The sequence below is a fragment of the Telmatherina bonti genome, assembly GCF_933228915.1.
Source record: "Telmatherina bonti genome assembly, chromosome: 12".
In the NCBI taxonomy this organism is placed as follows: Eukaryota; Metazoa; Chordata; class Actinopteri; order Atheriniformes; family Telmatherinidae; genus Telmatherina; species Telmatherina bonti.
Genome location: NC_136610.1, coordinates 29,536,566 through 29,564,562, shown reverse-complemented (window position 1 = coordinate 29,564,562; position 27,997 = coordinate 29,536,566). Strand labels below are relative to the sequence as shown.

The following is a 27,997-nucleotide window of genomic DNA, read 5'->3' as shown; positions in this document are numbered from 1 at the left end:
GAAAAATCTGCAAAGTTTTCACATCATGCCCTGCATCCTGTTTTATCTACATATCACTTTGAAGTAAGAGACATAACTGTTTTTGGTACATAAACTACATAAGATGTACAACTAATGGTCCTGCACAAATCGGCTTTCTAATCTGAGCTTAAGTGAACAATGACCTCAGTAAAAATGCAGATTATTATTTTTTTATCGTTTTTTGCATTGATGTTTACGGTCCCCCTCCCCTTTGAAGACTTAAAAACGGAGTTTATCATTAAATGAAGGCACAGAGCATGAAATAGATGTTAGGAGCAATGCTGGGTTGTTGTAGGACCATCAGTGGAGTCTTACAAACATCCGCCATCAACACTTCTATCACTTGTGAAAGGGAGTGGGGTGTTGCCACACATGTCTCCAAGCTGTCACCTCACATGCATGTTCAGGGATTTGATGGACACTGAGTCCACTGTGGGGACTTCAGGGATTGCTTGCCTTTGATCTTCTCCTGTGACTCTCGATTACCCATCATTCAGCAGCGCTTAGGCCCTAGAGAGTAGCATGGAAAGGGTGGCATGTTTACATGGGCTCTGATGTACCCAAGAGAGATTCGCTTTCCTGCTCAGGCCTCATATGGCAGAGTACACTGACAGGGCAGAAAATGTACACAAACATTGCAGGCTGCTAATGTTTGGGTAGAAAGTATGGGGTGGGGGGGGGGGTGGGGGGTTGGACGTGAGTGGGGATAGCGTTGGAGAAAATCAAAATTTGTCAGATGAAAGCAGTGAAAATGATTGTAAATCTTATTATCACATCTTTTTCTCACTCTTTCCATACAGTTTTTTGTGGATGTGCAAGGTTTTCATCAGAACTGCTCAATACACAGTATGTTATGATTGGTGTTCACCTGGGGAGACGTGTCATTGATTTCCCATAAGGTGGAGATGACATGTGGTCGCACGCACTCCTATTTTACCAACAGCCATGTCATGTAATAAGTAATGATTGCTCTGCTCCTGTCACCTAGCATGATGGTTCTTATGACAAAATGAAGGTGGGGTTAGTCATTGCGGATAACCTTTGACGTTTTTTCTGTACCTCAAGTGCTCCTCTCATTGGAATTCATTGGCTCTCGCAGGGTGGGGTTTCATTTGATTGTTTGTAATTCCTACTTTTTGTGTGTTGCAGGCTTCCTCAGTACAGGTGACCAGGCTGCTAAAGGTAACTACGGGCTCCTGGACCAGATCCAGGCCTTAAGGTGGATCAGCGAGAACATTGGATTCTTCGGAGGAGATTCCAACCGCATCACTGTGTTTGGTTCTGGGATCGGAGCTTCCTGCGTCAGCTTGCTCACCTTGTCCCACCACTCTGAAGGTACAAAACAATAGGGAAACGGTGGGGGGGGGGGGGGGGTCTTATCCCTGCTGGTGTCTAGACTGCTTGACATTAAAAACTGGTGGTGCAGGTTGCCAGTTATATAGTAATGTATTCTACTGTTGTGTATAACATAGTAATTATTCAGGACGCCAGTATCTGCATGTTAGTATCTTCAAATATGTAAGATTTCAAGCCACATTTGGAGATTGGTAGTCCACTTTTGATCATTTTCATATATAAACTTATAAAATTAAACTCTTTAGAAAGCTAGATTAAAAAAAATATTATGTAATAGTAAACAGGGAGCTGCATTCATGCTCGAAGATACAGACACTCTGATGCTGTCCTTTTTCTAGGCGATGTTTATTTCCTGGCTTCTTTCATGCTACCTCACAATGAATTACTGCTCATGTTGGTCATGCCTTTATAGTAAATGCAGCATGCATGCATGACTTGGACATGCAGTAAACATCCCTCATATTTACGCTCCTTCAGTGCATCACTGAATTAGTAAAGAGCCTCGCTGCTTATATGCAGGTAAGTTCTGCAGGAAGCGTCTTGGCTCATGCAAATTATCTGTTTATTTGAGTTCCATCCATGAATGTCAGATTCCAGCTGCGTTCCTGCGAAGCCAAACGGTCACGGCATCATTGAAATAATGAGTCACATATTCATCCAACCATCTAAAGTCAGACTGTTTATTTTGCATATTATCAATTGCATCTTTACACTGAGGTGTTACTATATGGCCGTATTACATGGCTGTAGTGCGCCAATTGAGAGATCTTGACTTGAAGACTCACTCATACAGGCAGCTTGCTTACATATTGACAAGCCACAAACTTGCTGCTATGGACACACTTGACTGAAAATGTAACACTGGGCTTTTACTGTACATTAAATGGAGGTAAAGTACATTAAGGAAATCAGTCTTGCAGTAGATGGACGCCTCGTCCGAGACAGTGTTGTGGTCAGGAAGCTATTAGACGGGTGCACACTCAGTACATGCACACAGAAGTGCAGACTAATGTACGTGCCATTCATTTTCTTGTCACATGAGTAAAACTCCCGTTCGTGGATGTTTGATTAATAGACCGATGCATGCGGTGCATTTGAAGGAGGTCATTTGAGCTGATCTTCTTTGGAGCCCATTACTGTGCCAGGGATTTGCAATGTGTTTTGTGTTCTCCAATTTGCATTAAAGTGTTACTAATTGCCTTGATTTCCTCTGATGAATGATGACTGCTTTTGGATTGAATTTTTACCATAGATGCCTTTTTTATTCATACTCCATAATGCTATGCTCCATGTAGCATGTTATTATACTGCCAGTGAAACCATCTCCTCTGCCTCCCAGTAAATTGGATATTACCGGGTCTGTTTTTTTCCTCTGAATGAAAATGTATGCCCCACTGATGGGATAAAAAGGGAAAAAAAAGCAAGTAAAACTTGAAGGATCCTGGGAAATTGAAACAGGATGCTTTCTATCACGGCAGGACTTTCGCTGTGAACGTTACCAATGGCAATCAGATTTCACACAGACTCTCTCAGAGCAAAGATTGTTGTAATTATAGAAAGTTTAGGACTGGAGTGGGCTCCTGGATGTGACAGGAAATCCGAGTGAAGAAATGTCTTTTTGCACCTGCCATCAAAGCCTGCGCTGCAGCTAAAAACTGTTAGGATGCTCCTGTTGCCAAGACAACGCAATGAACAAGAGAAGAATCAAAAAGTGTGGATCTGCATGGCGGAGAAAATTGAAGTAAAAATCTATCATCAAATGAATGAAATTCAGTTTCATGAGCACACCTGGTCTCAGAAATGATTTCTAATCTGTGTTAGCAGACTGCTGCCTCTTATATTGACCTGAAATGGAAATTAAGTCAGGAAACAAGATTGTAAACAGTGAACAAACTGAGTATGGTGCATTTGAATTCTAAAGTAGAATAAGGTAACCCTGAATTAGATTTACATTCCTTCATGCACATGCGCTCACTCTTACATTTTCTTTCACATATACCTGCTCAGATAATGAAGCTCAAGTAAAAAAAAAAAAAAAAAATTATATCAATGATGACATTCAGTTCTCGTGCTCCCTGGTGTGTCTGTGTATTTAATGACAGCATTCCTACTCCTACTCTACACAGTCTGTCATCACTCCCTGCATAGACTTTCCATCTAACAGACTTTTTACGCCTATTGGTGCCAGAGTGACAACTTATTTGAGATGCTCCATACTCCTCCTGAAGCTTATTTAATAAGCTGAATCCTCCTATATCATCCCAGCCCTCCGGCCTTTCTCTTTGATTGCTTGCTCCTCTGGCCTGGCCTTGGTGGCGTCTCTGTGTGGGCGTGCCTTGGGCTCCAGTCACAGGGTACATCCATCACATAGCCTCTCCCTTCTGGCCTGTTTTGGAGCTGGCCTGGGCATCGGCTTTTGAGGGTTCGACTTTTTTAGACCTAGTCTGTGGTCTGCCCCCTCCATCTATTCCCCTCCTTACTGCACCCATCTTTCTTACAGCCTCCACAGACGGTAAAAGCATGTAAGGAACACACACTGTTTTTCCAATGTCCATCTCCTTTTCCCTCTCTCCGGGTTTCTGCTTCCCGGTCTGCACATGTGTGGCGTGCTGCTATTAATAAGATGGCTGCTTGTCTGCTATGTGGCAAGCAATCTAGCAGCACATCTGAGACTTTGGAAGCAGAATGGTCATTAAAAGCGTAGTGTCTCTCGGCAGGAGTGTTTTTGACCAGCTTATTAAACGTAGCTCAACAGTTGTGCTCCCACAGAGGGAAATCTCTGTCCTCATCATCCATTTCCCCAGCTTCAAAATGAAAACAGCAAAGGAAGTTCAGAAGCAAGGACATTAACCAGCCATTCCCATGTATTATCTATCTGGCATCGCACAGGCATTAATTGAACATGCAGATTTGGCTTTTTCCCTATCGCCTAATAATCATTATGATTTAAACAGTGAGATGGCTTCCCTGCACGTGAGGAGAATACCAAATAGCCAATAATATGGACATGTGTATTTGCACATATATCTCAGAGTGCATGCATATGAGAAAGGTGACACCACTGCTTTTCCATTCAGAGCCTATGGCAAACATACATGCACTGTATCAGTATGTGTATCCCATCTTTCTACATTTGTGCATGCAGATTTGACTGTTCACAAAGCACGCACAAGGGAAGGGCTAGTTGTAGAGGCGCTGAAGGTCATTTGGTTTCTTTTTTTCTCTCTCTCTCTCTTCCTGTAAGCAATCAGGATAAAAGCTCGGCTTCTGAGGAAGTGCTCCCCTTTTAATGGAATGTCTTGGACATTAAAGACAGCAAGTGTAGAGGATCCTTCATGCCAATGTCAGCTTTCATTTTTATTAAGACTTCTGGGTTATTGAGGACCATAAATACACATGTTAAATGCTTGGATTTTTATTGCAGCAGTGCAAGGAGTACCAAGACTTTTTAATGCAAGAACACTCCCCTTAGGAAAGACCGAAACCCCTTGAACTCTTAGTATAGAGAGCCTGGATAGGTGGGAGCTCAGTTTCAAGAAGAGGGTATGTTTTTGATTCAAATTAATGAAGGCTGATACAGAAGATGAATAAGGGAGGGAATATATTGCAGAACGTGTAGAAACTGAGGTTCTGAAAGACTGAAAGATTTTCCTCTCAAATCAAATCTCGATTATGAACTTCACTGACGGCTGCTGCTCAGTTGCTGCTAATTTTCCGACAAGAATTTATGATTCATGCAGATTTCGAGAGGACGTGATAGGATCTCTTTGAATTAATGGAATACTTGTTTGTACTGATAGAGCAAGATTCCATGGCTTCTATCACAGTGATATTACTCTGATGTAATGATGGCTCAAAGAAGCATACTGCCATGACCTTTATGAGAAAAACAGTACTGAAGTGTATAGACCAATGAGTCATCTAAGATTAAAAAATGGCTGAGACAGAAAAGAAAAATGCCACATTTTTTAACATGGCAGCAGCAAAGTGTGCATAAACTGTGAGTATATAACTGAATATTTGACGAAGTGTTCAGTCATTATAAGTATTTTGCTTGGCATGAGTCAGCTTTCAACATGTATATTTTATTTTTATTGTATATTGTATATTGTATATTATTGTACATGTATATTTGATCTGATTTAACTCAATAATTCAGCAATACTTAATTAATATTTGGTTTTGTTTGTCCTTTCTGGAAATTTCAGCACACAAATTAACACAGATGGACTGTTTCTCACATGTTTTTAATTCATGGAGTTACATGGGAAGGAACTATGACTAACAGCAACATTTCTCAGACCTCAACTCAATCTGCCCCTTTCAATCTCACTCATGTTACAGAATTTAAAGCCTTTGTTGCGACAAACACCTGACCTCCACCCTGACAGCCATTTACCATAAACGTGGAGGGTTGTAGTGTTGATAAAATAAGGAACATAAACACTATTGTGATACGAATAACATATAATCTATGGCTAATATACATGCTGCTTCATTTTTTTTTTTTTTTGGTGCAGAATACCAGGATGTGTAAAAGTTGTATTTTCTTTAATGTTACATCTAACAATGACCACTGAAAAAACCATGTGTGGGTTTCCTTTCTGAAATGAAATTGATGGGGTGTTCTCCTTATGGAAAGGCCTGCAGGCCTTCCTTCCATAATGTCCCTCCACTGAGTGCTCGTCATACAGAAGTACTATCAGAGCCATCCACGCTAAGTGTCAGCTCAGGCATCCGTCGCCTGTCTGGTTTAACCAGCAAATAAAGGGACCTTGCCAGAGGTGTAATATGAATTGGAGTCACAGAGAAAGATAGCTGCATAACCTCATCTCTTGGATGTTATTCATACACGATGCAGCTGCCATTGTTGTGCAAATGCCTTGTGCTTGAGAGAAACCAGGGACAATTGTCAAAGTTGAATAGACCCCATTTCTAAAGGTGTCAAAGGCATTCAGCAACTCGACACTGTAAAGTTACCTGCGTGCTTGGGGCAACAGAATGCCTCTATCTCGAGGTCTGATTTGGCTGTTTGCTGAAGGGTGTCTGTGCGTCTCAGGGTGTGAAAAAGGCCTATACGAGATGAGAGAATGGGGACGCGCCTTGTCAGGTGCCGTATTCTTCCACCGCGATTGACAAGAGCGATAATTAAACCAGGGGGATGCCATCTCAACGGAGAAAGAATGCTTGTATTTATTTATGCTGACTACTCGGCTTTGTTGTCTGCCATATATTGTGGCCTTCTTTGTGTGGAAAAGCAAACTGCTTTTAACAAGTGGCCTATGTGGCATTATTCATTCACTCTTTGAACAACAGGGACTTTGGCGCTTTACAGCAGAGTGAAATTGCTTCATTCTTACAAAACAAAGATGGAGGATTACTTACCAACTAGAAGGTATTACTGTCTTTTGAACTTCAGAGAAAATTGTAAATACCCCAATTCAAATGTTTGTTTTTTTTTCCCCCTTGCAACTCAGAGCCACAAAGATTAAATTAATCTAAAGCTTTGTCACACAGAAAACGAAAAGGGGGGGGCATGCACAGTGAATTGGGAGGGATGTTTTTTTAGCATGGAAAGACGAAGCTTCTCAGGTCAGATAGCCAGGTATGAGGTTAACACTCCAGAAAATAATATCCAGTTTGACTGTCCATCAGAGTACGGCAGCTTTAGCTGTCCCCCGGCAGAGCCAAGCAGAGGAATGAAGAATTGACAAATGGTCCTAAAACGGTGAAGGCAGTTTATTTAGGTACTCCAGGCATCAGTCTGTCTCAGCTTGCAGCAGGTAGTTGAGCCTATAAAGCATGGAGTTATAGGTGTTAAAGAGACAAGCAGCGGGTCAGAAAAGAGGCTGAGGATAATTGAGTACTTTAGTAAATCCATGCCTCCATCAAACAAGGTAATAGCTCAGAGCATTGCATATAGCTGCAGCCCCAGATCCACAACTGTAGGAATGGGTTTCGGCAGCTTGAGCGACATGTGGCGCACTGTCTAAGCAATATTCTCCAAGATAATACAATGAGACCCATCTGGTGATGTATTGCTGAGATTGCTTTTGGAATCTAATCGCAGCTGATGAACGAGGTGACTACGGAATATGTCATCTGTTGACGACCTGCAATCCTCTGGTAAGACGCTGGCAAGTCATTAGTTCAGGTAGATGCCATCTATGAATCACTCTGGATGAATCATGTCAAAGGTGCGTTCATACCACTCCTAATGGACAATGACAGTAGTGAGGGAGAACGTCAGCTGCAGCTCTGAGCTGCACCCCGGCGTTGTTTGATCCTGTTCGGCTTTAGATCAATTAAGCCAATAAGAGCATCATATTGCCTTCAGACTGTCTCGTCTGTTTCCTCTCTTGATTGGTCTAATGACTTGATGGTGGCTTCTGTCTGACTGTCTGTCTGTCTGTTTTCCTGCTACACTCATCTCTAGTCCAGCACCTTAATCTCTGAGGCATTTAATCGAGCTCTTCTTTTCTGTTTCTCATAGCAGTTTCTTTCTTTTCCAGAACACACCCTCCCCCACATCTCTCTTTCGTCTTCTCACCATGTCTCCCTCTCTCTGCCTCAGTCTTTCTCTGGCACCAGTGTAAAGCATCCATTATAGAGCGATGCATGGGTGTCTGTGTGAGTGGGAGAGAGGGACTTGGCACTCCTCCTGCCCCACCTGCAGAGGAAGCACAGACAGCTGAGCACTAGGGGCTCACCCCCCCCTCCAATCCCCTCCTCCTCCTCCGCCCATCTCCACATCTCTGCTGACCTCCCTCCTCCTCTCACACCTTCTCTAGCTCTCGCCTTCTCTCCTACTCTCCCTCTGTTCCCTGTTGTTGCACACATTGGCCCAATTTCTGCCAACACATTATGTTCACTCATGCTATTTTCACGTCATTTATCCATCCATGTTTTCTTTTGCCCTGTCTTTTCATCTTTTTCCTAATGTTCACTGCAGGTTTTGTAAGCGCGCCTCTTTTTCTATTAGCCATGATTGTGTGAGCCTGTATCCATTAGACATTCTGCGCAAGGCTGCAAGGCTAGCTAGATGTGTCGTTAAATAAACCGTTGTTCCAGTGTTTGTCTGCCAGATGAACAACTACGGTGTAATTAGCCGAACTTTCCCCTTTAGTGATGACCATGAGCTCTCTGTGTTTGCTTGTTGTTGCTGACAGCTCACCCCTGCGGTTAGCTAGGTCAGTCCTCCTGTGCCTGTACATCTGTTTATCTCAGCTCGGGAAAAAAAAAACTGTTCAGTGTGTCTGCGTGAATAACAGATGGATTCTGCGTGGAGCTGCTTTGACGGCACGCCATGCTTGAGAGCACCATCACGTTCCTTGTCAACTTTACAGGTTTGCAGGACACGTGATTCATTTACATCTTCTACAGAAGGGGGACATAACTAGCTGAAACTGTTTCAGGAGATTTTTCTGAAACTTTCCTTTGTCTTTCTATGTATTGTGACATCACAAATCATCTCAGGGATTCTTTTTCTTTAATTGACCATATTCAAAGATACATAAATATTTTTATGCACAGGATGTAACCCTGGAACACAGTAGTACAATTAAAAAAAGAAATAATTATGAATTTTTTACATATACATATATAATTTATATTATTCATTATATATTATATTATATTATATTATATTATATTATATTATATTATATTATATTATATTATATTATATTATATTATATTATATTATATTATATTATATTATATTATTCAATATACACCGGCACCTAAAAAAGACATAGGATAACACTAACAGGTCTCTATTTATTCTTGTTTTTTAAGAAATACACAAGAAATACAAGAAATAATAATAATGATGACTGAATAGGAAATCAGAAAGGGAAGTAATTGTTCAGTACATGACTATAAATGTTTAGGATTGCATCTTTTTGTTCACACAGAACCAGCTTCCTGCAGTCTGTGGACAGGGAAGATGATTAACAAGTAAAATTGTCTTCTTTTTTTTTTTCCAAATAACAGGTATATTTAAAAATAATAATAATAATAATAATTTTTAAAAAAGCCTGTCCACATAACCTGCAGCAGGACCATGCTTGTGTGATATAACTGATAGAATCCATCACAGAGTGAGGCAGCTTGACTTTCATGTATACCATCTGGATACCCGTCACTGATATAACATGCTCTAACTTTACCCTCTAAATGTCCATCATCTGAGCGCACGTGTTTACAATTTGTGACATTTAGTCATTCATTTCTGGGCAGTGCCAATCCTCTAGCCTTAGCTCTGAAATTAGCATAGTCTGAGTACAATGAAATCCCCGATGAGATATACTTCTGCCAAACATGCTGACAAGCAGAAACCTCCACTATAAAGAGCAGACAATGTGCAACCTGACGAAAAGCCTAAATCTTTAGCTTTCAAGCCCACTAGGCTGTAATAGAATTTAAGCTCAGAGAGGTAGTGTGAGCTGTAGATCCTGTGGAGTGGTGAAGAGAGCGACTTACCAAATCAAATTGAACTGTAAAGCAAATTTGCTATTTTACAACTTAAACGTCTCAAACAGGCACATCTGTGTCAAGTTACAACATTCATATGTCGCTACCATCTCCTGACTTGTGCAAACCATTCATCTGTTCAGCCTTACAGATAAAAAAAATTTAGTATAACAATCAAAGTAACATCTTTTAAATAGTCAAATATCTGAACTGCAGCTTAATCAGACGACTCATATGCATCTTTATGAGCGTAATATGACTGTAGATCACCAACATCAGGCTTTGATCCCGCCTTGCTTTATCGCAAGTTGATGAGGAAATGATAAGTGAAATTCTAACCTGTAACCTGTAGTTAGGTGCTGGGTTGGTGGAGAGATCTAAAAGAAAGCAACAGCATGCAGCATATTGTGTAGCTTAATGTTCCAATGCACTTGCAGCAAATATAAGGCAACAAGCAACTTTGCAGCTTAGATACTTTGATATATACCATGTACAGTGTGAGGCAGATCACATGGGAAGCTGCAGAGTAGTTTGAGTTGCCTGCCTAAAACTAGCTTGCAGGCATCACTTTATATACGGCCTCAGATTAGTGCAGGAAGCTTGCTTTTGCAGATATGAGAAAGAACGATCCAAACAAAGCTCTATGAGGCAAAAGGCAGGCGGACATCGGATTTGGGATCTATTTAAGGGAACCAAAGTTGATACCACGACAACATAACGAACTTGAATGAGGACTAAATTACAAAGCTTGTAATGAACACACAAACTGACAAAGGAAAGCTGGGAAGAATAGGAACAGGAAAGTGAAAGACTAAAGGAAAGCCCTCATTGTGAGGAATTTAATGACTGAAAAAGATGTGACGAATAGAAACTGAAACCAGATGTATCGAGGGCTGAAATAGACAAGATACTAGACTCAACAACATAAAACAGGAAGTTCCATGATATAAGTAAACATGACACAAAAAAAGGACACAGAACCCAAAAACCCACAGACCATGACAAACTTAGGCTTAATTTTTAAAGTAGTTTTTACTTGAACTCATTTTTAGCGGTGTGCACTCAAACTGATAAGTTGTGCTAACACTGAAGGAACTTGCTCTGGCCGGTTCTTAGAATCTCATCTGTAACTTGCACGTCACAGGAAAGCTTATTAAATTGCTGGTTGCACATGGTTTCATGCTTACATCAAACTTGAGATATAAATGATCCCAAGTCTGTCTTATAAATGGTTTCCCAGCTGTTCATGCTTCAACAATTCTTACTTCTATAAGTATTGGGTTGTTTTTGCAAACTCTGTCCAAAATGTCCTTTACACATTTTTTTATGCTACTGGCAAGCATTATTATTTGTGTAAAAGTGTGAAGCTCCCAAGTTTATTTGTATCGAGGATTTTATGTAAGCCCACATTATTTGTTCTCAGCTCATATATATTATACTTTTCTTCAGTCATTATTTTTCACTCTTATAAGCTGCAAATATGAGTTTCTCCTCTTGAAACAACAGCACTGTCTGAACAACTAATAATATCACTGTAAATCATCCACACCTTTTAGATAACTCCCAGAGAGGGTGAGAAGGATAAATAATGATGCACTGATGCAACTCTGAGGTTAGATGTGTGCTGTGTGAGATTTGTGTATGTTAGTATCATCTGTACTAACATAGCCCTTAAAAATGGCCAATGTGCGCCTCACATAGAGACAAACAAGATAAATAAACATACAGGGTCACACTTGTACCTTACAGTTAATGTAGAGCGTGTGTGTTTATTGGACTGTGGATGGAAGGTGGGGCACTGGGAGAAAACTCACTCAGGCATCGCACAGAGAAGCATCAATAAAAAAGTGAAAATGTAACTCTTAGAGAATCCACAAGGTGTTGAGGGCAGATTAACTAAATCGTAAAAGGCATCTTTTTTTCCTTAAAACTATTTATGATGAGCAGTTTAAAAAAAAAAAAAAAAAAAAAAAGGGGTGAAGTGTAGTTGTGTAACAGCTGAACAGAAAGCATTTTCACGTCTCACAGATCTCACTCGACGGTTCCTTAATATTCTCTGTGTAAACCGCTGAACCTTATTTTCAAGCTTTGATATAGTCCATCATTCACAACAGCTGTTCCTTTAAAGCTCTCGATATTTCACCAGCAAGGTAAATTCTGTTTCAGCTGAAGGTGAATCAGGCGCTCAGCTGATGAACAAGTGGGAGACAGACTCAACGCTGAAGCTAAACAAATAGCGTCTCTTGCTATCCGAGCGTGATGCTGAATCATATTTTGATGATATGAAAAATAGGCATCACTCCTGAAGCATTTCTTCTTGTTTAAGTAAAGGCTGTTTGGAAACCATGAATCCACGGCAGCATTATGGATGTTGACAAACTCATATGGCACGTCAGTAATCTTGATCGATGGCCACCTCAGTGGAAGCTGCTCGCTCTGTGGAGGATAATGAAATGTAGCAATGCAACGTTTCACAAAAATTTCATCATAGTAATCTGATCTTTATCCATTATAAATTTTATTATCACTTCTGCAGTGTTTTCCGCTGGTGTAACAATCCAAAAGAGTGTTTACTTACCAAACACACAGCACCACAGAGTGCATATAAAAATGTCTCTACTTGCCCAGTGTGCTATTCTTAGAGCTCCCCTAAGAGTCACTATCTAATTGGAGTCTTGGTTGTCTTATTGGTGAAGTTATCCTCTACGCAGGCTTTTTATGAGGACTTTGAGTGACTGTGATTCCCTGTCTGTGTGTCTGTGGCTGTTCTGCAGTATGTCCCGGGACTCCCGTTCATCGGTGAGGGCTTCATTAGCCAAGGATGGGAGGTGGCTGCAGAGAGAGAACAGCTGTTAAGCTAACCACTTGCTTTGTTAGCCAGCCTTCTCCGTATGCCTAACTGCCTAAATCCGTCCCCTAGCTGCTAATAGAAAACTCATTAGGAGAGGAGAGGGAGACCCGATGTGAAACAGCGCCACTGTGCAGCAGCCCTAGATTCTCTAACTCCTCCTCTCCCTCTGGTCTCTATTAAAGAGATGTGCAGAACATACCTTCCCTCTAGATCAGCCAGGTTTCCAGGCCATGTTGCCCTCTGACCCTGTATCATAGGGGGAGACAAGGAATGTATGGGTATCTGAGTTCTCCATGGAGACCATCAACAGCATCTGCTGTATCGAAACAAGGTTCTTATGATGAGAAAGGTACCAGATTACAAAATCCAAACGTGACAGACAAATAATAATCGCCACTAAGAGAAGCAGTGAGTGTGTGTACGAGATTCTTTTTTTTTCTCTTTTCCAAATTCCCCCTCAGTGGTACAATGGTAAATTATTAAAACACTGTTGATTGTATTGCTATAATTTGTCAGCAACCCAAAATCTCAAGTCTGTTTCTTTCTGTCAGAACTGATGAAGCTGGCAAGGAGGGTAAAAAGCTGCAACCTCAGAGGTGGCACTGAATATCTGATGCCATTCACTGGAGCAGCTACGGATCAGAGCCAAAAGAAACATTGCAGCCAAAACACATCCCAAGCAGAAAAAAGGGTTGCCCATGTTTGATTAAAATTCAAACAGGAGAAACATGTTACCACGGAAGTACTTCATTGTATTAACACTGGCCAGGCACTAACATTGTCCATGCAGAAACGCAGATAAGCAGCATGCGCAGCTTCATGGTGGGAGACTGAAAGAAATTGTGATGTATTGGAAGTAATGTGCTTGAGGCTGTTTACAGTAAATGAGTGAAGCTGCAGACCCTGCTATCACATGAAAATGCACTTGGAAAGAGCACACACGGGGATGTTCTTACCTGAGAGAAAAATGAGACGATTAATAAAGAGTAGCGTTCTCCTTGACAAGCCTTAAACATAACATAAGGTTGTAAAGCAGCAAAGTTGTACATCCTTCTAATGAAGGTATGAAGTTATGATAGAGGCTAAAATAGTTTATCTTTATGGATGAAATTATTGTTTCTTCTTTACAAGCTAAGCTATGCTAACCCAACTTTCCCAGCTGATATTATAGATTTTCTTAAAAAAAAATGTTTTTGAAGGTTTTTCTGAATTTTTGATGCCTTACTTAACAAGTACTATTTATAAATTGCTTATTTGGACCCTAACAGCTACATTTAATCCTTGCATGCATAGTTCCCACTACAGTCGACACAGATTTGTCAGCTGTTGTCTAGTATATTAATGGGTGGGAATAGTAAATTTTCTGTAATATGAAAATATTAAAACAATATTTCATGGACATTATTGAACATTCATTCATTCATTCATTTTCTGAAAGGCTTATTCCAATTCAGGGTCGCGGGGAAGCTGGAGCTTATCCCAGCTGGCTTTGGGCGACAAAGCTCGCCAGTCCATCCTAGCATTATTGAACAATGTGTAAAAATTCATTCAATAAATAAATAGAAGCATCATATTATTATGTCTGCAGAAATATAATAAAACTTAATGTACTGTTTTTATATTACTCACTTGCTAGATCCTAATATTACTGTCAGACAGTGTTTTCAGAACAGTAATGCTTTAAATTAAATTAAATTGAATTAATAATTAAATTATATTGAATTTAAAATTAAAGTAATTAAATGAAAAATTGAATTGAATTCATACAAAAAATGCAAGAAATCATGAAAAATCTAAAGAATATTACAAGATACTTCTAATATATGCTATTCAAGAAGTTATGAATTAAGATAATTAAATCAAATTCATTGTGGAAAACAAGAAAACTTCACTGAATATCATTCACAAGTCAGCAGATGGAGATTGTACAGTTGTCATGGCAATCGATCAGTGGATGTTTGTTTTGTCATGACCGTCTCAAAACCATGACAAAGAATCGGACATTCCACAGAAGGTTAAAGCTTAAAAAAAAATGTATTTATTTGGAGCTCAATCAACCTTCAAAGGAAACAAGCCAAGAAGTTTGTCAGTCAGTTATCAGTCGTGACAGCAAGTCTGTGCGAGTGTAAACCCAGTGAATAAGCTGTTCTGCAGCAAAAACGAATTCAAGGCTACGTTAAAGTGTGTGGAGTAGAGGGAAACTTGAAACCCATCAAAAAAAAACAAAAAGAGGGTTACTAATGAAACCCAAAGTGAACAAATGGATTTAAAAGAGCAAATTACATAACTATCTTCCCCAGGTCAGGTGTGATTCAATCTGCCTCTGACCAAGAAATCAGCTCTGCACCTTGTGTTGCAGGAGCCCACAAGGTGCAGTTGGGTCACATTATATATTGAAAACACCTGGACCTTGTGTTGGAGCATAAAAGGAGTCCTCATCCTAATTTTTGATGGGTTTCAAGTTTCCCTCTACTCCACACACTTTAACGTAGGCTTGGATTCGTTTTTGCTGCACAACAGCTTATTCACTGGGTTTACACTCGCACAGACTTGCTGTCACGACTGATAACTGACTGACAAACTTCTTGGCTTGTTTCCTTTGAAGGTTGATTAAGCTCCAAATAAATACATTTTTTTCAAGCTTTAACTTTCTGTGGAATGTCTGGTTCTTTGTCATGGTTTTGAGACGGTCAGCAGCACAATAACATTGTCACTTGATGTGGAATCTGTTTGCTTTGCCACTTTGTGAGTTTGTTTTAGGATCTGCATAATTTATTCATAATTTCATATTGCACATGCTGTGCACTTACAAAAACCCTAATATTTCACCTTTTAAGCACTGGCCATTTTAAATTGTTTTGTTGGTCCAGTCTTGGTGTGGAAAGACCTTAATTCACCTTCATTCATTGCTCCATCATCAAGCCTGCTAGACATGGCTACATGGGGCAATCTGAGGCTACGTTAATACTGTGTTTTCTGCCGCTTGTATTTAAAAATTCAGAAACACCATTACGTTTTGTAGCACCTTGAACTACAGTAACTGTTCTAGTGCATCAAACAACACAGGCAAGAACCTTAGCCCCTGTCACACATTCACTGTATTGCTTTCTTGGATCATTTTTGGTTGGTCCTGAGCACTTCATCATCCTGCAAGAAGTGCAGCTGTGGAGAAACTATGACGCAGCTGTCTAACCGTCACAACTCGGTCCTTGTTAGACCTGATTAAAATCCTAACACGTAATTATTTCTTCTCATTTCAACACATTAGCTTCAAGAACAGACTGTTTTTTTGCTGGCTAATCTATCCCACTTACTGCCAGGTGGCACTGTAACAAGATAATCAATGTCTTTCACTTCACCTGTTAGTGGTCATAAAGCTATTGCTAATGGGTGTGTACTAATATTTCCGTAATGCTTTGACAATCATTATGATGAATTCGCTGTAACATTTAAGACTTTTAAATTTTAATGCCACAGAGACATTGTGTTGATGGAAGGTGACAATGACACATTCTATGGCCGTGTCAGTAATGTTACTGGAGGCTCTCTGAACGTGTGCTGGGAAAGAATATACATGGGTGACATATGTGTCAAGTTTTGTGACATTAGTTACCGTTGAATATGTGTTTTCTTGACACAGAGAAAGTAAAACATGCCAGCATGCAGCCTGCATGATTGACCAATACACTCTGTCATGCTCACGCACACATAACTTATCACCTCAGGCTCGCATCAATACTGCTCAAACATAAATGTATGTGCACAAACACTGCAATATGCATTCTGAGCACACATCATGGCAGGTCCAAACCCGTGGGATTGACTGGCGCTAAAGGTTGTCTTGAGTAAATACCCCCGTCCACCCACTTACCCATCTCAGTGCACCTCACAGCAGCTCTGCATGCAGTCAGACATTAACACACGCACATGGATGGTCCATGTGTGCATCTAAGTCCACATCCTCTCCCTCTCTAGGGTATTTCATGTGGCTACAGCTGTGTGCCCGCTGGCACTGGCAGCAAGAGGCACAACAGAAGAGTTTAGAGAGGACGATATGGAAATAGAGAGACTGCAGTTACCATGGAGAGAAGGACAAAAAACATGAAATAAAAGGAAATGTGCGCTGTCTTACATGACCAATATCTTTTTTTTTTCTCTTTCCCTTTTTATTTCCTCTTCTCTGCCGCATACAGACGGGTTGGAACGTAAAAGACTGATAATCTGAAGTGTGACTGCTGAGGCGGAAAGAAAGGCGTCTATTGAATGCCTTTCTTACCTCGGTGAGGCGGTTACACAGCTGCACGGGCAGCACGAAAAGTTCAGCAGAATGCAGATGGATGCATACCTACAAGGACCGAACAACACGAGCAAACCAAACGGCAGCAGCGAGCACGAGCGGCTTGCTCATACTCACACAGAAACACGAATAAATAGTGAATGAGGCTGCCAGGATGGGGACTCACCATAGCTCAGCTCGCAGCTCTTTGCCCTTGTGCCGAGACCTCGGCCTGTCACTCTGTGTTTTACTCCCTGCACCGCCACTGCACTGTAAGCAGCCAACACAATTTTGGGTATTGAGGTGGTGGAGAAACTGTCCACCACTACTCATTTGGCCTTTTCAGAGCTTGACAGAAAGGACTGGAGGTAAAAATACATTGCTGTCTGCCCTGCCAAAAAACTGAAAATGGCTGGAGCGCTGCTGGGAGAGTAGAATGTACAGTACACTATATAGTGCTTGTTAATTGGCTGGCCAACCTGAAATGAGGTTGACGCAGTGCCAAACATTGAGATGTGTTCTGTCATTTGTTTGTTTTTTTTGTTTTTATTTATTTCTTCTTCATTTTAATTGAATATAATATATTAGTGTTTCAAATGGAGGCAGCGCAATAGATATTAATTACTTGTCCATTACAGTTTGTGACACTATCAATTTATTATCAGCTGGCTTCACCAATGACTGAAATTAGCTGTCACTTTTTAATATCAAGCAAGTCATCTCCATGCTTTATTGCCTTCATCACAATGTTCACTTCTTAAATGAGATCAGATGATGGCGATACACAAGATGAATGTCATACCAGGTTTTATCTTTGCAAAGTTGGTAAATATCAAAGGAAATGTCAGCATCAGTATCGAATTTCTAACAATCAAACGCCTTACAAGAAGCACGAATGTGTTGTGGACTGGAGGAAATAATAGGACTGCGGCCATATCATGATTTCCTGAAGTTCATGTATATTTGATAGGGCCTGCCAGATGTGGCCTTGGATGTGTATCGGCAAGCAATCTTTCTCACTGAGCTTGCAGAAATTAGATTTCAACTTGGGCCCAAAATCTAATACACAAGCTCATATTTACTCACAGTTGCGGAGCATCATGAGCCAATATGACCCAAAGCGAGGTGGTGGAGCTGCACAAAATGCAGTTAAATAAAACTGCTTTGAGCAAACTGTTTCCGAAAGCCGTGTATGCTTCTTTGTCGTGGACTAGATCAGAACGTATTGACTTAAACGGTTGTACGAGTAAAAACTGGCAAAAATCTCATTGATAAATGATTCAGTTATTTAAGGTCCTTCTGTTTTCTTAATTTCAAATATAATAGAATACCAGTTTAATCGAATATTTCTATCAATGGCCTGAGGTGGGAAACATCTGTCTTCAGAAAATCTGAGCGGCATTTCTACCTCTTACTGCTTATAAATGTTTTGCTGTTAGGAAATTTAATTCCCTCAAATCGCACTCTGAAATCATTTCAGAGCCTTTGTGAGCACCAGAACAGCGTCTGTTCGAGATGAAACGCTCATATGAGTCATCCAATACATTAAGATGCTTGTGTCTTCCTCACAATGAATGCAAAGTCACAGTTAGCATGCGGGGTGTCATTTTCCTGTGCAGGAGCCTCCGCCTGCCTCCAACACTCTCCAGGGACGACAGCACACACCGCGGAACTTCAACACTCTTATCGTCTTTTGCTTTTATTTTCTTTCCTCTCCTCTCTTATCCTCCCATGACCTCCCTTTTTTTTTCTTCCCTCCCTCTTCTTTTTGTCTGCCACACAATGAGAATAGATGACGGGAGCTTCATCCATATGTCTGTCTGTTTGTTTGTCCTGCCAAGATATATTTCTCGAGATTAAAGCGTGAATAAATGTGTCGTCGGCAAGCTTTTGTTGAGGAGGTCCAAACTGAAGGATCTCAGATTGATGAGCACTTCGGTCAACACATTTTTAATCTCCGTTACTGAAGTCAACATCTGAGCAGCTCACCATATTTTCTAATCAAAATAAAAACGTTTCATTGGCTTGATCTAGATCGGTTTTGCAGCCGATTGATCCTCTGTGTTTGAATGCTGAGTTCAGATAGGCAGCACAAATAGCTCTCAATTGTCGGGATTTCCAGTTGACTTGATATGCTGGGGACGAGCAGCAGCTGTCAGTGGAACTTTTCCAAACCATTTTGACAACAGAACATGTCATAACCCAATTGTCTCAACATCCACTTACTGTAAGTGGCTGCGGTGGCTAAAGAGTCTGTCACAGTAATTGACTCAATGGGAGTTTACAGTATGAAACATGAGGCAGGGAAGGAGGACAGTGCTCCCCCGAGATGGGCTGTTTTGACAGAGTCTCTCCACTGTTTTCGCTCAACACATCGCAAATGAACCGCTCACACACTGAACCAGGTGTAGACACATGCTGTAGATGCATACTTGCGCACACACTCAAAAAATGCACAAACCTGCTGCCATCCTCAGAGCAGCTAATTCCACATTCAGGGGCTGAGATCGCATTCAGTCTGGCCTCCCATTTCCAGAACCTGCTCCCAGTCTTTAATATTGGCCAAAAAATGAGGACGAAGGGGTAGAGAGAAGGGGACTCATATCCCTCCTATTTTTGTCTGTTTGCACGATGTGCCAGGTTGAATTAAACAAAGCCTGTCTGGCTCCTGGCTGCAGGGGCCACTGGCACAATCGGTAGAGCAGGAAGGAGTGGTGTCAGATGTTATGAGAGAGGAACACAGAGTGACATAGGCACAGCTAGAAGAATATGTTAACGCCGCTGGAGCCAGCACCCAGCACCCAGCCTGGCACATTTGAGCATGGTATTATAGTTAATCAGCTCAGACGTCGCTGCTGGTGTGACCACTGACCCTAAAAGACACGCATAATAGGAGGAGTCTGTCTAATCAGAATAACACTAATTCCTAGAGAGGAACAGGAATTGCAGCACATTCAAGGTAGTTGCTTTGTTGTGGTGGTTTTTTTTCTATTTGGTGTTCTATTTTTGTTTGTTTTTTTCCCGAAAGTGTCCTCTAGTTTTGGATCATTAATGGTGTTTTAGATTAAAAGAGTTGTTGATGTTAGTTGGGGGAAAAAAGGGCTACTGCCCACTTGGTGCTCTGTGTGTGGTGCCTAATGAGCTTCCTGGACTCTTTGTGTGTGTGTTGGTGTGCATGCATGTTGCACTCTGATACTATTTATGTGGGTGGGTTGAAAAGTATAACATTACTGTGGGTATGATCAGTGTAAGCTGGAGAAGGATTTGACTTTCCCAAATAAACAAAGGTGTTTAGAAGATGCACATATGTAGCAAAGCTAACATATCTGTACATGAACATCATGCACTACAAAACAAGACTTCTTTTTTTTTTTCTTTTATTTACTTTTTATGGCCATTTTTACTCTCTCAGATGCCTGCACACAAGTAGGCTTTGGATGTTGGAGAAAAGGGTTAGTGTAAGCGGCATGATTGCACCCACCTTCTGCTTTGAGATGGCACTGAGGATACCATTTCACTTTCACCTCAACACCTCAACAGCTCACAGCTAATTTGTTTCTGCAAGTCTTGTGGTTTTACAGGGTCTCTCTATCACTTTGTCTGTCACTCTTTCTTTACCTAGCTGCCTTTCCGCAGGGGGAAATACCCTTATGATAATTTGTCTGTCACAAATGCAACTGTGGCCTCCAAGTGGCTTTTTTTGGCTCAAAAATGAGTTTCAGCGATCCCATCTGGTTGTCAAAAGCAAGATGTTGACAAAAATAGAAGCTTCCCATTCTTTCCCATTTCATGGCTGAACTGTCATGTCTGACTTGTATCTTTGACCCTCCTTTGGCAAAAATGTTTTAGATATGAATTGCAATGAGAGATTTTTGCTTCTCTCAGGTGGTTTGTCTTCATGATATTTGTAAATGGATATTAAGACCATGCACAATTAATATTTTCTGGCCATAATGTACAGTACAATGGTGTTGATTTGGGTTTGTTTTGCAGCCACTTTACCTGATAGCTAGTGGTTTAAATGTGAAGTTTTTTCTATACCAAACTATTCCAGAGTCAAATGTGAGGCCATCTGTTAAATAGCCAAAACTTGGACAAAACTGGGTCATGTTCAAGATAATGAACCTAAGGACAGCAGCAAATCTACAATAAAATGAATGAAAAAGAAAAGAGGCAAGGTACTGGAGTGTTCCATTAAGTCCAGACCTCCGTCTAAGTAAAATGTTACAGTGGGACCAAAAGAGCTGTGCATAAACGATTACCCATAAGCTTCAAGGAACTGAAGGAATAGAAGAGTGGAACAAAATTCCTCCGCAACCATGTGAGAGAATGATAAGATCATACAGACAGAAAATACTTGAAGCTATAGCTGCTAAAGTTGATACAAGCTGTCGAATCATGGTGTGTACTTAGTTTTTTTACACCCTGCATCTACATATTGAGAGGAAAAATACATTGTGATATGTCATATGTTGTCGATGTGTAATTCCAGTGGAATTAAAAGCGCAAGTACTTTCTTTTCAGCATCACTGTAAATGAACCACACTTTGGGGCTGGTAGGCAATACAGATGGGATGTAAACTATGGCACATATATTTAGAAACAACAGGAGTCAGGTGTTTTCTGCCACTTAACATCAGCCACATGCACAATCCTCCAGTGAAAACCCCTTTCTGTGGGAGCTAAAAGCACTAATCATTTCCTCTCACCACACTGATCTGAAATCTATTTGTGGACACAGTAGGAGAAGAGAGTGGGGAAATCAGAAAACATCTTTAACAACTTGTCTCATCTAATGAGATTAGCAGAGCCGCTTACACAGTCATGACGTGGAGATACATGCAGATAACCCTGTAATAACTCATTATTCTCCACGTTTTCACATTGACGGCCAGTCAAGGCTCGCTGACAGTGTGTGTCATTGTTGTGTGTACACAGCTATCGAGCCAATCTAAGTACTGCCATGGATGGGAGTGAGCTCAGTGAACATCACCTAAAATGCAACAGCACAAAAAGAGCTAGCACTAGAAGGAAACAGAGATAGCATTCTCTGATTTTCAGAGGCTGTACCATGTGTGACACATGCATGAGTGCAAATGGAAAAATACACCATGCAGGCTCTCTATTTCTATCTGGTATGGCATGGTGGCTGAAAAGGGAGAAACAGGAAGAAATCAGTTCAGTGTGAATCCATGCACTCGCATGTAGTGATAAAAATTCACAAGTAATGTCTGTAAAGTGTAGAATACAACTAAATGAACAGTAGCTCTGCCGAAGGATGTTTATTTGCCTTGAATGTATAATAGATCATAAATAATAAGCAGTTGATGAGTAATTTTATCCTCTCTTCGTAAAATTTTCTATTTCTTGATTACAATGAGAACGTTGCAGAAATTGTATCTTTTAGAAAATGTCAGCTAAAAGAAAAAGGAAGAAAAGAAAGGAAAGGAAAGAAAAAAAACATGCATGCTTTGATTGCTTCATCCATTAAACACATTCCCACATGCTCTTCTGGCTTCTGGCGACTACAGCAAAGTGCTTAAAAGCTGACCTTACCTTTATTTAAGAGGCGTAAGAGATGTTATTTAGCCAGTAGGAAGTGAGTTGGTACATGTGTATTAATGCTTATGCTTCTCTGTGTGGACTCCATAACTTAATCACAAGGGATGCTCAAGTAAATGGCAGCATTACCCGTCTGAGAATGACAGATCCAATTTGCCGTATTGGACAATACAAGACAGAAGCACCAAAGTTTGGAGAGTGAAAAAGAAGTATTTGAACATTTCATCTTAATCTGCTTTACTACAAATGACAACACACACACGCTAATCTGAAATGTCCTGATTCTGGAAGCCCCACCAACACCAATCCCAGGCCAAGTGAAATTCTGTGATTTAGTCCGCGTGTGCCGTTTGACTAAGGTGTAGCGCACATGCCTATGACTAGCGGTCAGATTGATGAGTTTAAGGGGGAGTACTGACCCTGTTGTGTTCGTAGGGCCAGAGGGAGGTCAGCCTGTGATGATGAGGCCTGGAGTGTGTGATATTGACCAGTGGATGTCTCTTGGTGATTAGTAGGAGATATCACACTCACTAGGCTCAGATGCTCATCGATCCTCAAACCTGGGTACAGCTTGTCAATTGGGTCATTTTTATCCTTCTCTCCTTTTCCCCTCCCCACCTCCCCTCTTTTCTAATACCTTCATCTTCCTCTCTTCTCTTTTCCTCTCTCTTCCTCCTCTGTTCTGCTTTCCCATTCCCTCCCTCTTCCAACCATCCACCCTCATGGATCAAACTCTTTATCTGGCCTAAGCCACAGCCTGCAGGCAAGCAGGCGGTCTCTACAGAGGCTACAGCAGAAGACCAACAGCTTCAAACAACATTATATAGGGCTGGCATGAAGCATGTCTCACACTGATAGATGAAAACGCTGCCCCCTCAGACACTGTCTGTTTATGGACATGATGAAATACAAGCAGGGCAGTCCCTGTGTTTCAAACCCCACAGCTACTCACTTAAATATTGCTGCAACACCTCCTAGGATGTAAGTCAGGCTGTACATTTTCAACAACGTCGGCAACAGCTAACATTTGAGGTGTGATCAGCACAAAACGAAACAGTTTCTTGAAAGAAGATTGATTTTCTTTGGCATCTGTCCTGCTGGACTAACTGTTGTGGAACATTTCCAGATTAAATGTGGTGAAGAAGAATCAGGAGGTTTGGTAATATTCTTAGCAGCAGCCATTCAAGAGCAAGAAAAACATCATGTATTCATATCTCGGGCCATCTTGTAAGTTTTCTGTTTTTTTTTTAACCATCTAAACAAACATATTTCTCGAGGCAAACTTTGCTTGGATGTTTATGTGTTTGAAGGTACACTAACTCCCTTCAGCTTGAAGGAATCCAGGGACTGTAGCATGTTCAGTGACACTCCCTCAGAAGTCTGCAGCTTGTCCCTTTCCTGATTCCATCAGTATCACTTTGAAGTTGACAAGCGCTGTGTTAGGTGGAAATTTTAATGGAACAGAAAAACAATGTAGGTGTTGTTTCGGGGCTGCCAGACCAATGTGAAATTACCCGTGGACTAATGCATGATCAGACCAGAGGCACTTGTGTTTAAGTGGATGCAGCCTGTAGGCTGTAGCCATGGAGACAGCAGCTGTAACCCTGTGTTACAAGACTGCAAGTGGCCAAGGATGTACAATTAGGCAAATTTCATAAGTATTCGTATCCCAGCTGGCTTTGAATTTTTCACATGGGATTAAAGCTCTTCATATATCCCCCTAATTGAGAAGAACTATAACACTGTGCATTCCTGGAAGGAGATGAGCGTTAAGAAGAATACGGCCCTGGAAGAGAAGGAAAAATATGAGCTTGGGTGAAATACAGCAAGAGAAGCAGTGCAACGCTTATTGAGTGTGTCCAACTGAGCGCTAGCCTGGTTTGCCAGTAGACAGAGAGAAATGTTTGCAACTGAGGGGGCTCGTGCATAGTCCACGGGTCTGTGGAGATTTGCTTACAGTGGAGAGATGGTGGAGGTAAGATGGCTCAGAGGATTCAAGCTCCGCTGAACGCAGGCTTATGTCTAATAATCAGCAGGGAGGGACTCAGCGTGGCCCCTCGGAGAAGGAGACGGGGAGAATTCGATAGAGAGTGAGAAAAACAGAGCAGAGGAAGAGATTGAAGGCGAGGGAAAAAAGATGGAGTAGTTGTGGGCGAGACAAAAAAAAAAAAAAAGAAAAATACACGTCCCTGTGGCCACGTTATTTCTCTCTTGTGATGGCTTTTATGTGCATGAGAAGAATTTTGAGAAGATTCTGCTGCTTTACATATTTTTCCCCTGTTAGCTGTTAAAGTCATATGGAATATCGTTGGGAAAATGAATCACTCATAAAATGAAACTTGGCCAGTCCAAACTTTCAAGGTGATCCAATGGACGTTGCTTTGATGTTTGTGTATCTCTGCAGTGGTTTGCATTTTACAGTCACATATACAGCAGAGCTGGACTGATAAAAGCCACCCCTGATGCTTCAGTGCATTTCACCAGCTGTTCCACATTATAAAGGACAATCATTACTATTGCTAACTTCCATCATTGCCAACAGAGCATCCTTGTCTATTAGCGAAAGTTGAACATTCACACAAGCAATGCTACATTGCTGGCTCATTAGCATCAGCAGTTAATCCATACTGCTGTTGTCAAAACAAGGCCTAAACATTGTATTACCCTCCGGGTGTGTAAAAGTGTGTATTTGACTCTTTAACCATCGTCCCACCCCCAAGGTCAAGATGTTTTTTCTTTTTTTCTTTTTTTTTTTTATAAGCCGTGAATTATTTCCACAAGCCAAACCGCCAATCCAGCACCTCAACCGCATGCCCATTTAGTCGGTGTCTAGCGAGGGGGCAGCGCGGTCGAGGTCAGCAAACCGCAGCACAGAGGCGGCTGCAGGATGAAGCAGCAGCATTTAAGCAGGGGCCCAATGAGTGATTACCTTGGAGCTCTAGTCATAATTCAGTGTGACCTCAATCTGCCTGCAATGCTGCGGTTTGATGGATCTGCTCACAGTTTGGGTGTCGGGTTCTCACATGTCAAACATAGGCAGATAACGATAGGGCTATCCGTTGCTGTTACCGAATTACATATGCCAGATATGAATGTCGCACACACATGTTGATGGTTTTGAGTCCAGCCCTCTCTCTTTAATTTATCTGGATATTGAGTGAAGAATCATTCTCTACATAGATGTCAGAGGTAAACTAAGAAGTGTCACAAATAGTTAACCCCCATCATGGTGATGCCTGTCGTCTGTTGGTCTATTCATCATCTCTGTGACTTATCAATCAAAGTCAGCTAGGATATGTGTGCACACACTTGCACACACAGACATATACACCTCCCAGTGTGGATAATTAGTGGATTCCCTCAGTGGGTGATCCAGCCCGTGCTCCTCTCTCCTCTCTCTCTGACCTTCCCTAGTGAGCTTCCTATCACAGTGGGACTCATCACATGCAGCACTAATACATATTTATTGGTCTGCTGACAGCTCATGTGTGCTGGATTTATATGTTTCTCGACAAACAATAGTAAAACCTCAGTCACTCTTCTGCTCTTTCATCAACCAAAGCGGAGATAAATCCAGCAGTGTCAACCTGGCAGCAGCCCCCTCCTCAGCTGGCCATCTGTTTTTTGGATGCAAGTAGACATAAGACCAGGCCTTATTACATTCAAGCAACTCTCCGCAATTATGAAAAACAGATTTGACGTGCATATGTCTGTCAAATCGACTCGGCAATCACAGAAACTCCTCTGCTGGAAGCCGTTTTCCTGCAGCAACTTTGGATCAAAGACGTTCCGAAAGTGGCTGTGACATCGCTGGCAGGCATTTGGATTCAGGACAGGCTTCCTGCGCCATCGCTGCCTCTGTTTGCACACTGAAATCTGAGTTGGGACGTGAAGAGAGGCAATACCACTAAAGAGCATTGGGAGGAGAGGGGGAGGAGAGAAGAGGAAAAGAGGGGAGGGATGGCAGGATTAAGCCCCAACCCTCCCCTCTCTGCCTCCGAGCGGCCATCTTTCATCTTGCTTCTGCCTCTTTAATGCTTTCAAGTGGGTGAAACTCTCGACATCTGCTTCCGCTCCCTGGGACATGGCCCAGGCCGCCATCCTGCAGAGATGCGCATCCACAGGACAGCTCAAAGGGCAATGCAGAGGCAGGGTCACTGAAAAAGGCTGAGGGTCTCATCCATGAAGTAAAAAGTACATGGTGCAGAAATGAAATTATATCATGCCCTGAGGATAAATCAAAATGTGCAAAAGAAAAATCCATCCAAAGCACTTTTCACATCCAAACAGCTTTTTTTTTCAAGATCATAAAAAAAAAAAAAATGCTTCACCACAAAAATATCGGTTTTCTCACCCAAACTAATTAATTCTACTTCCTACTTATGAACAAATAAATGTAAATAGCTCTGTAAATAAATACTTTGTCTCTGCCAAGAAGAAATAAGCCCCCTGCTGCCTCTGATTAAGATTACCAAAGTGATATATTTGGCACGTAAGTCAGCTGTTTACCTCGTAAATGCAAAGATCTCAACACAGCCACCCACACTGGCGCAGAAATATCACCAACTCAGTCTCCATGCTTGTGTGTTTGTATGTCAGCTCTGTCATTGCAATTTTGGCTCATTTCATGAGATTTCTTTCTTCATGAGTGGCACTTTTAGAGCATTTTCATCTGCTAGGGGTTTGAGTATCATGAGTTCAGTGGTATTCTTTGCTCTGGCTGTAATAGTGCCACAAGTAATAAAGCAGCATGGTCAAACGGTCAAAGCTCTGCTTCTGATTTTTTTTTTTTTTTTTTTTTTTACTGAGATCAGTAAAATAGTATTTGAAAAAGCATATCAGAAAGACAGATAAGTGGAGGCAGGGATAGGCAGGCGCTGGCAGCGATGTGAGGAGGGCTACCCAAGACAGAAAGGATGTCATGCCCCTTTTGCTTTCTTGTCTGTAAGGAGAATTTTTCAAAGGGTACACAGTTTAATTATTTCTAGGGAAATCATATGTGTTATTTTGGATCTAGACCTCGTGAAAATTCATTTTGGATTTCTTTTAATACTGCACTGCAACTAAAATGTAATTTTATTCACCAGTGCACCCCATTATGCTGTAGATTTGTATGTCATGGTTTTTGAGCCCCACCCCCTTTAAAGTCTACTCACGCACAAACAGCAAATCACTACGTAGTATTACAAAATGCATGTTCTGCGGATTCTAAGATTTGATAAGATAGACGCATATCTATTTTTTTGTCATCCTCCAGCAGCAGACCATGGTCTTTTGTTCAGTTTGGCCTTTCATTGTAATCCACCATGCTGTATCATGTTGCTAGATGAAAATATGCATCGCAGCTCCTTCTCTAAATGTAAGAAGTAGGAGTCTAATATTATTTATAGCAATCCACCTACAAACTCCTGTAGAATTTTGTGATCTTTCAGGTGAAAAATGACTTTTAACTTATG

At 41.2% G+C, this 27,997-nt stretch overlaps 1 protein-coding gene across 8 annotated transcripts in view; it reads left to right on the top strand.

The window, feature by feature from the left end:
- nlgn3a (neuroligin 3a) overlaps window positions 1-27,997 on the top strand; it is a gene marked incomplete at both ends in the record, with an annotated part of 106,439 nt that overhangs the window by 65,134 nt on the left and 13,308 nt on the right. For all 8 annotated transcript variants that reach the window (XM_079249952.1, XM_079249951.1, XM_079249953.1 and 5 more), the window contains one exon: window positions 1,171-1,356. In XM_079249952.1, coding sequence (XP_079106078.1) covers window positions 1,171-1,356 — 186 coding nt within the window. The remainder of the gene's footprint in view (window positions 1-1,170; window positions 1,357-27,997) is intronic.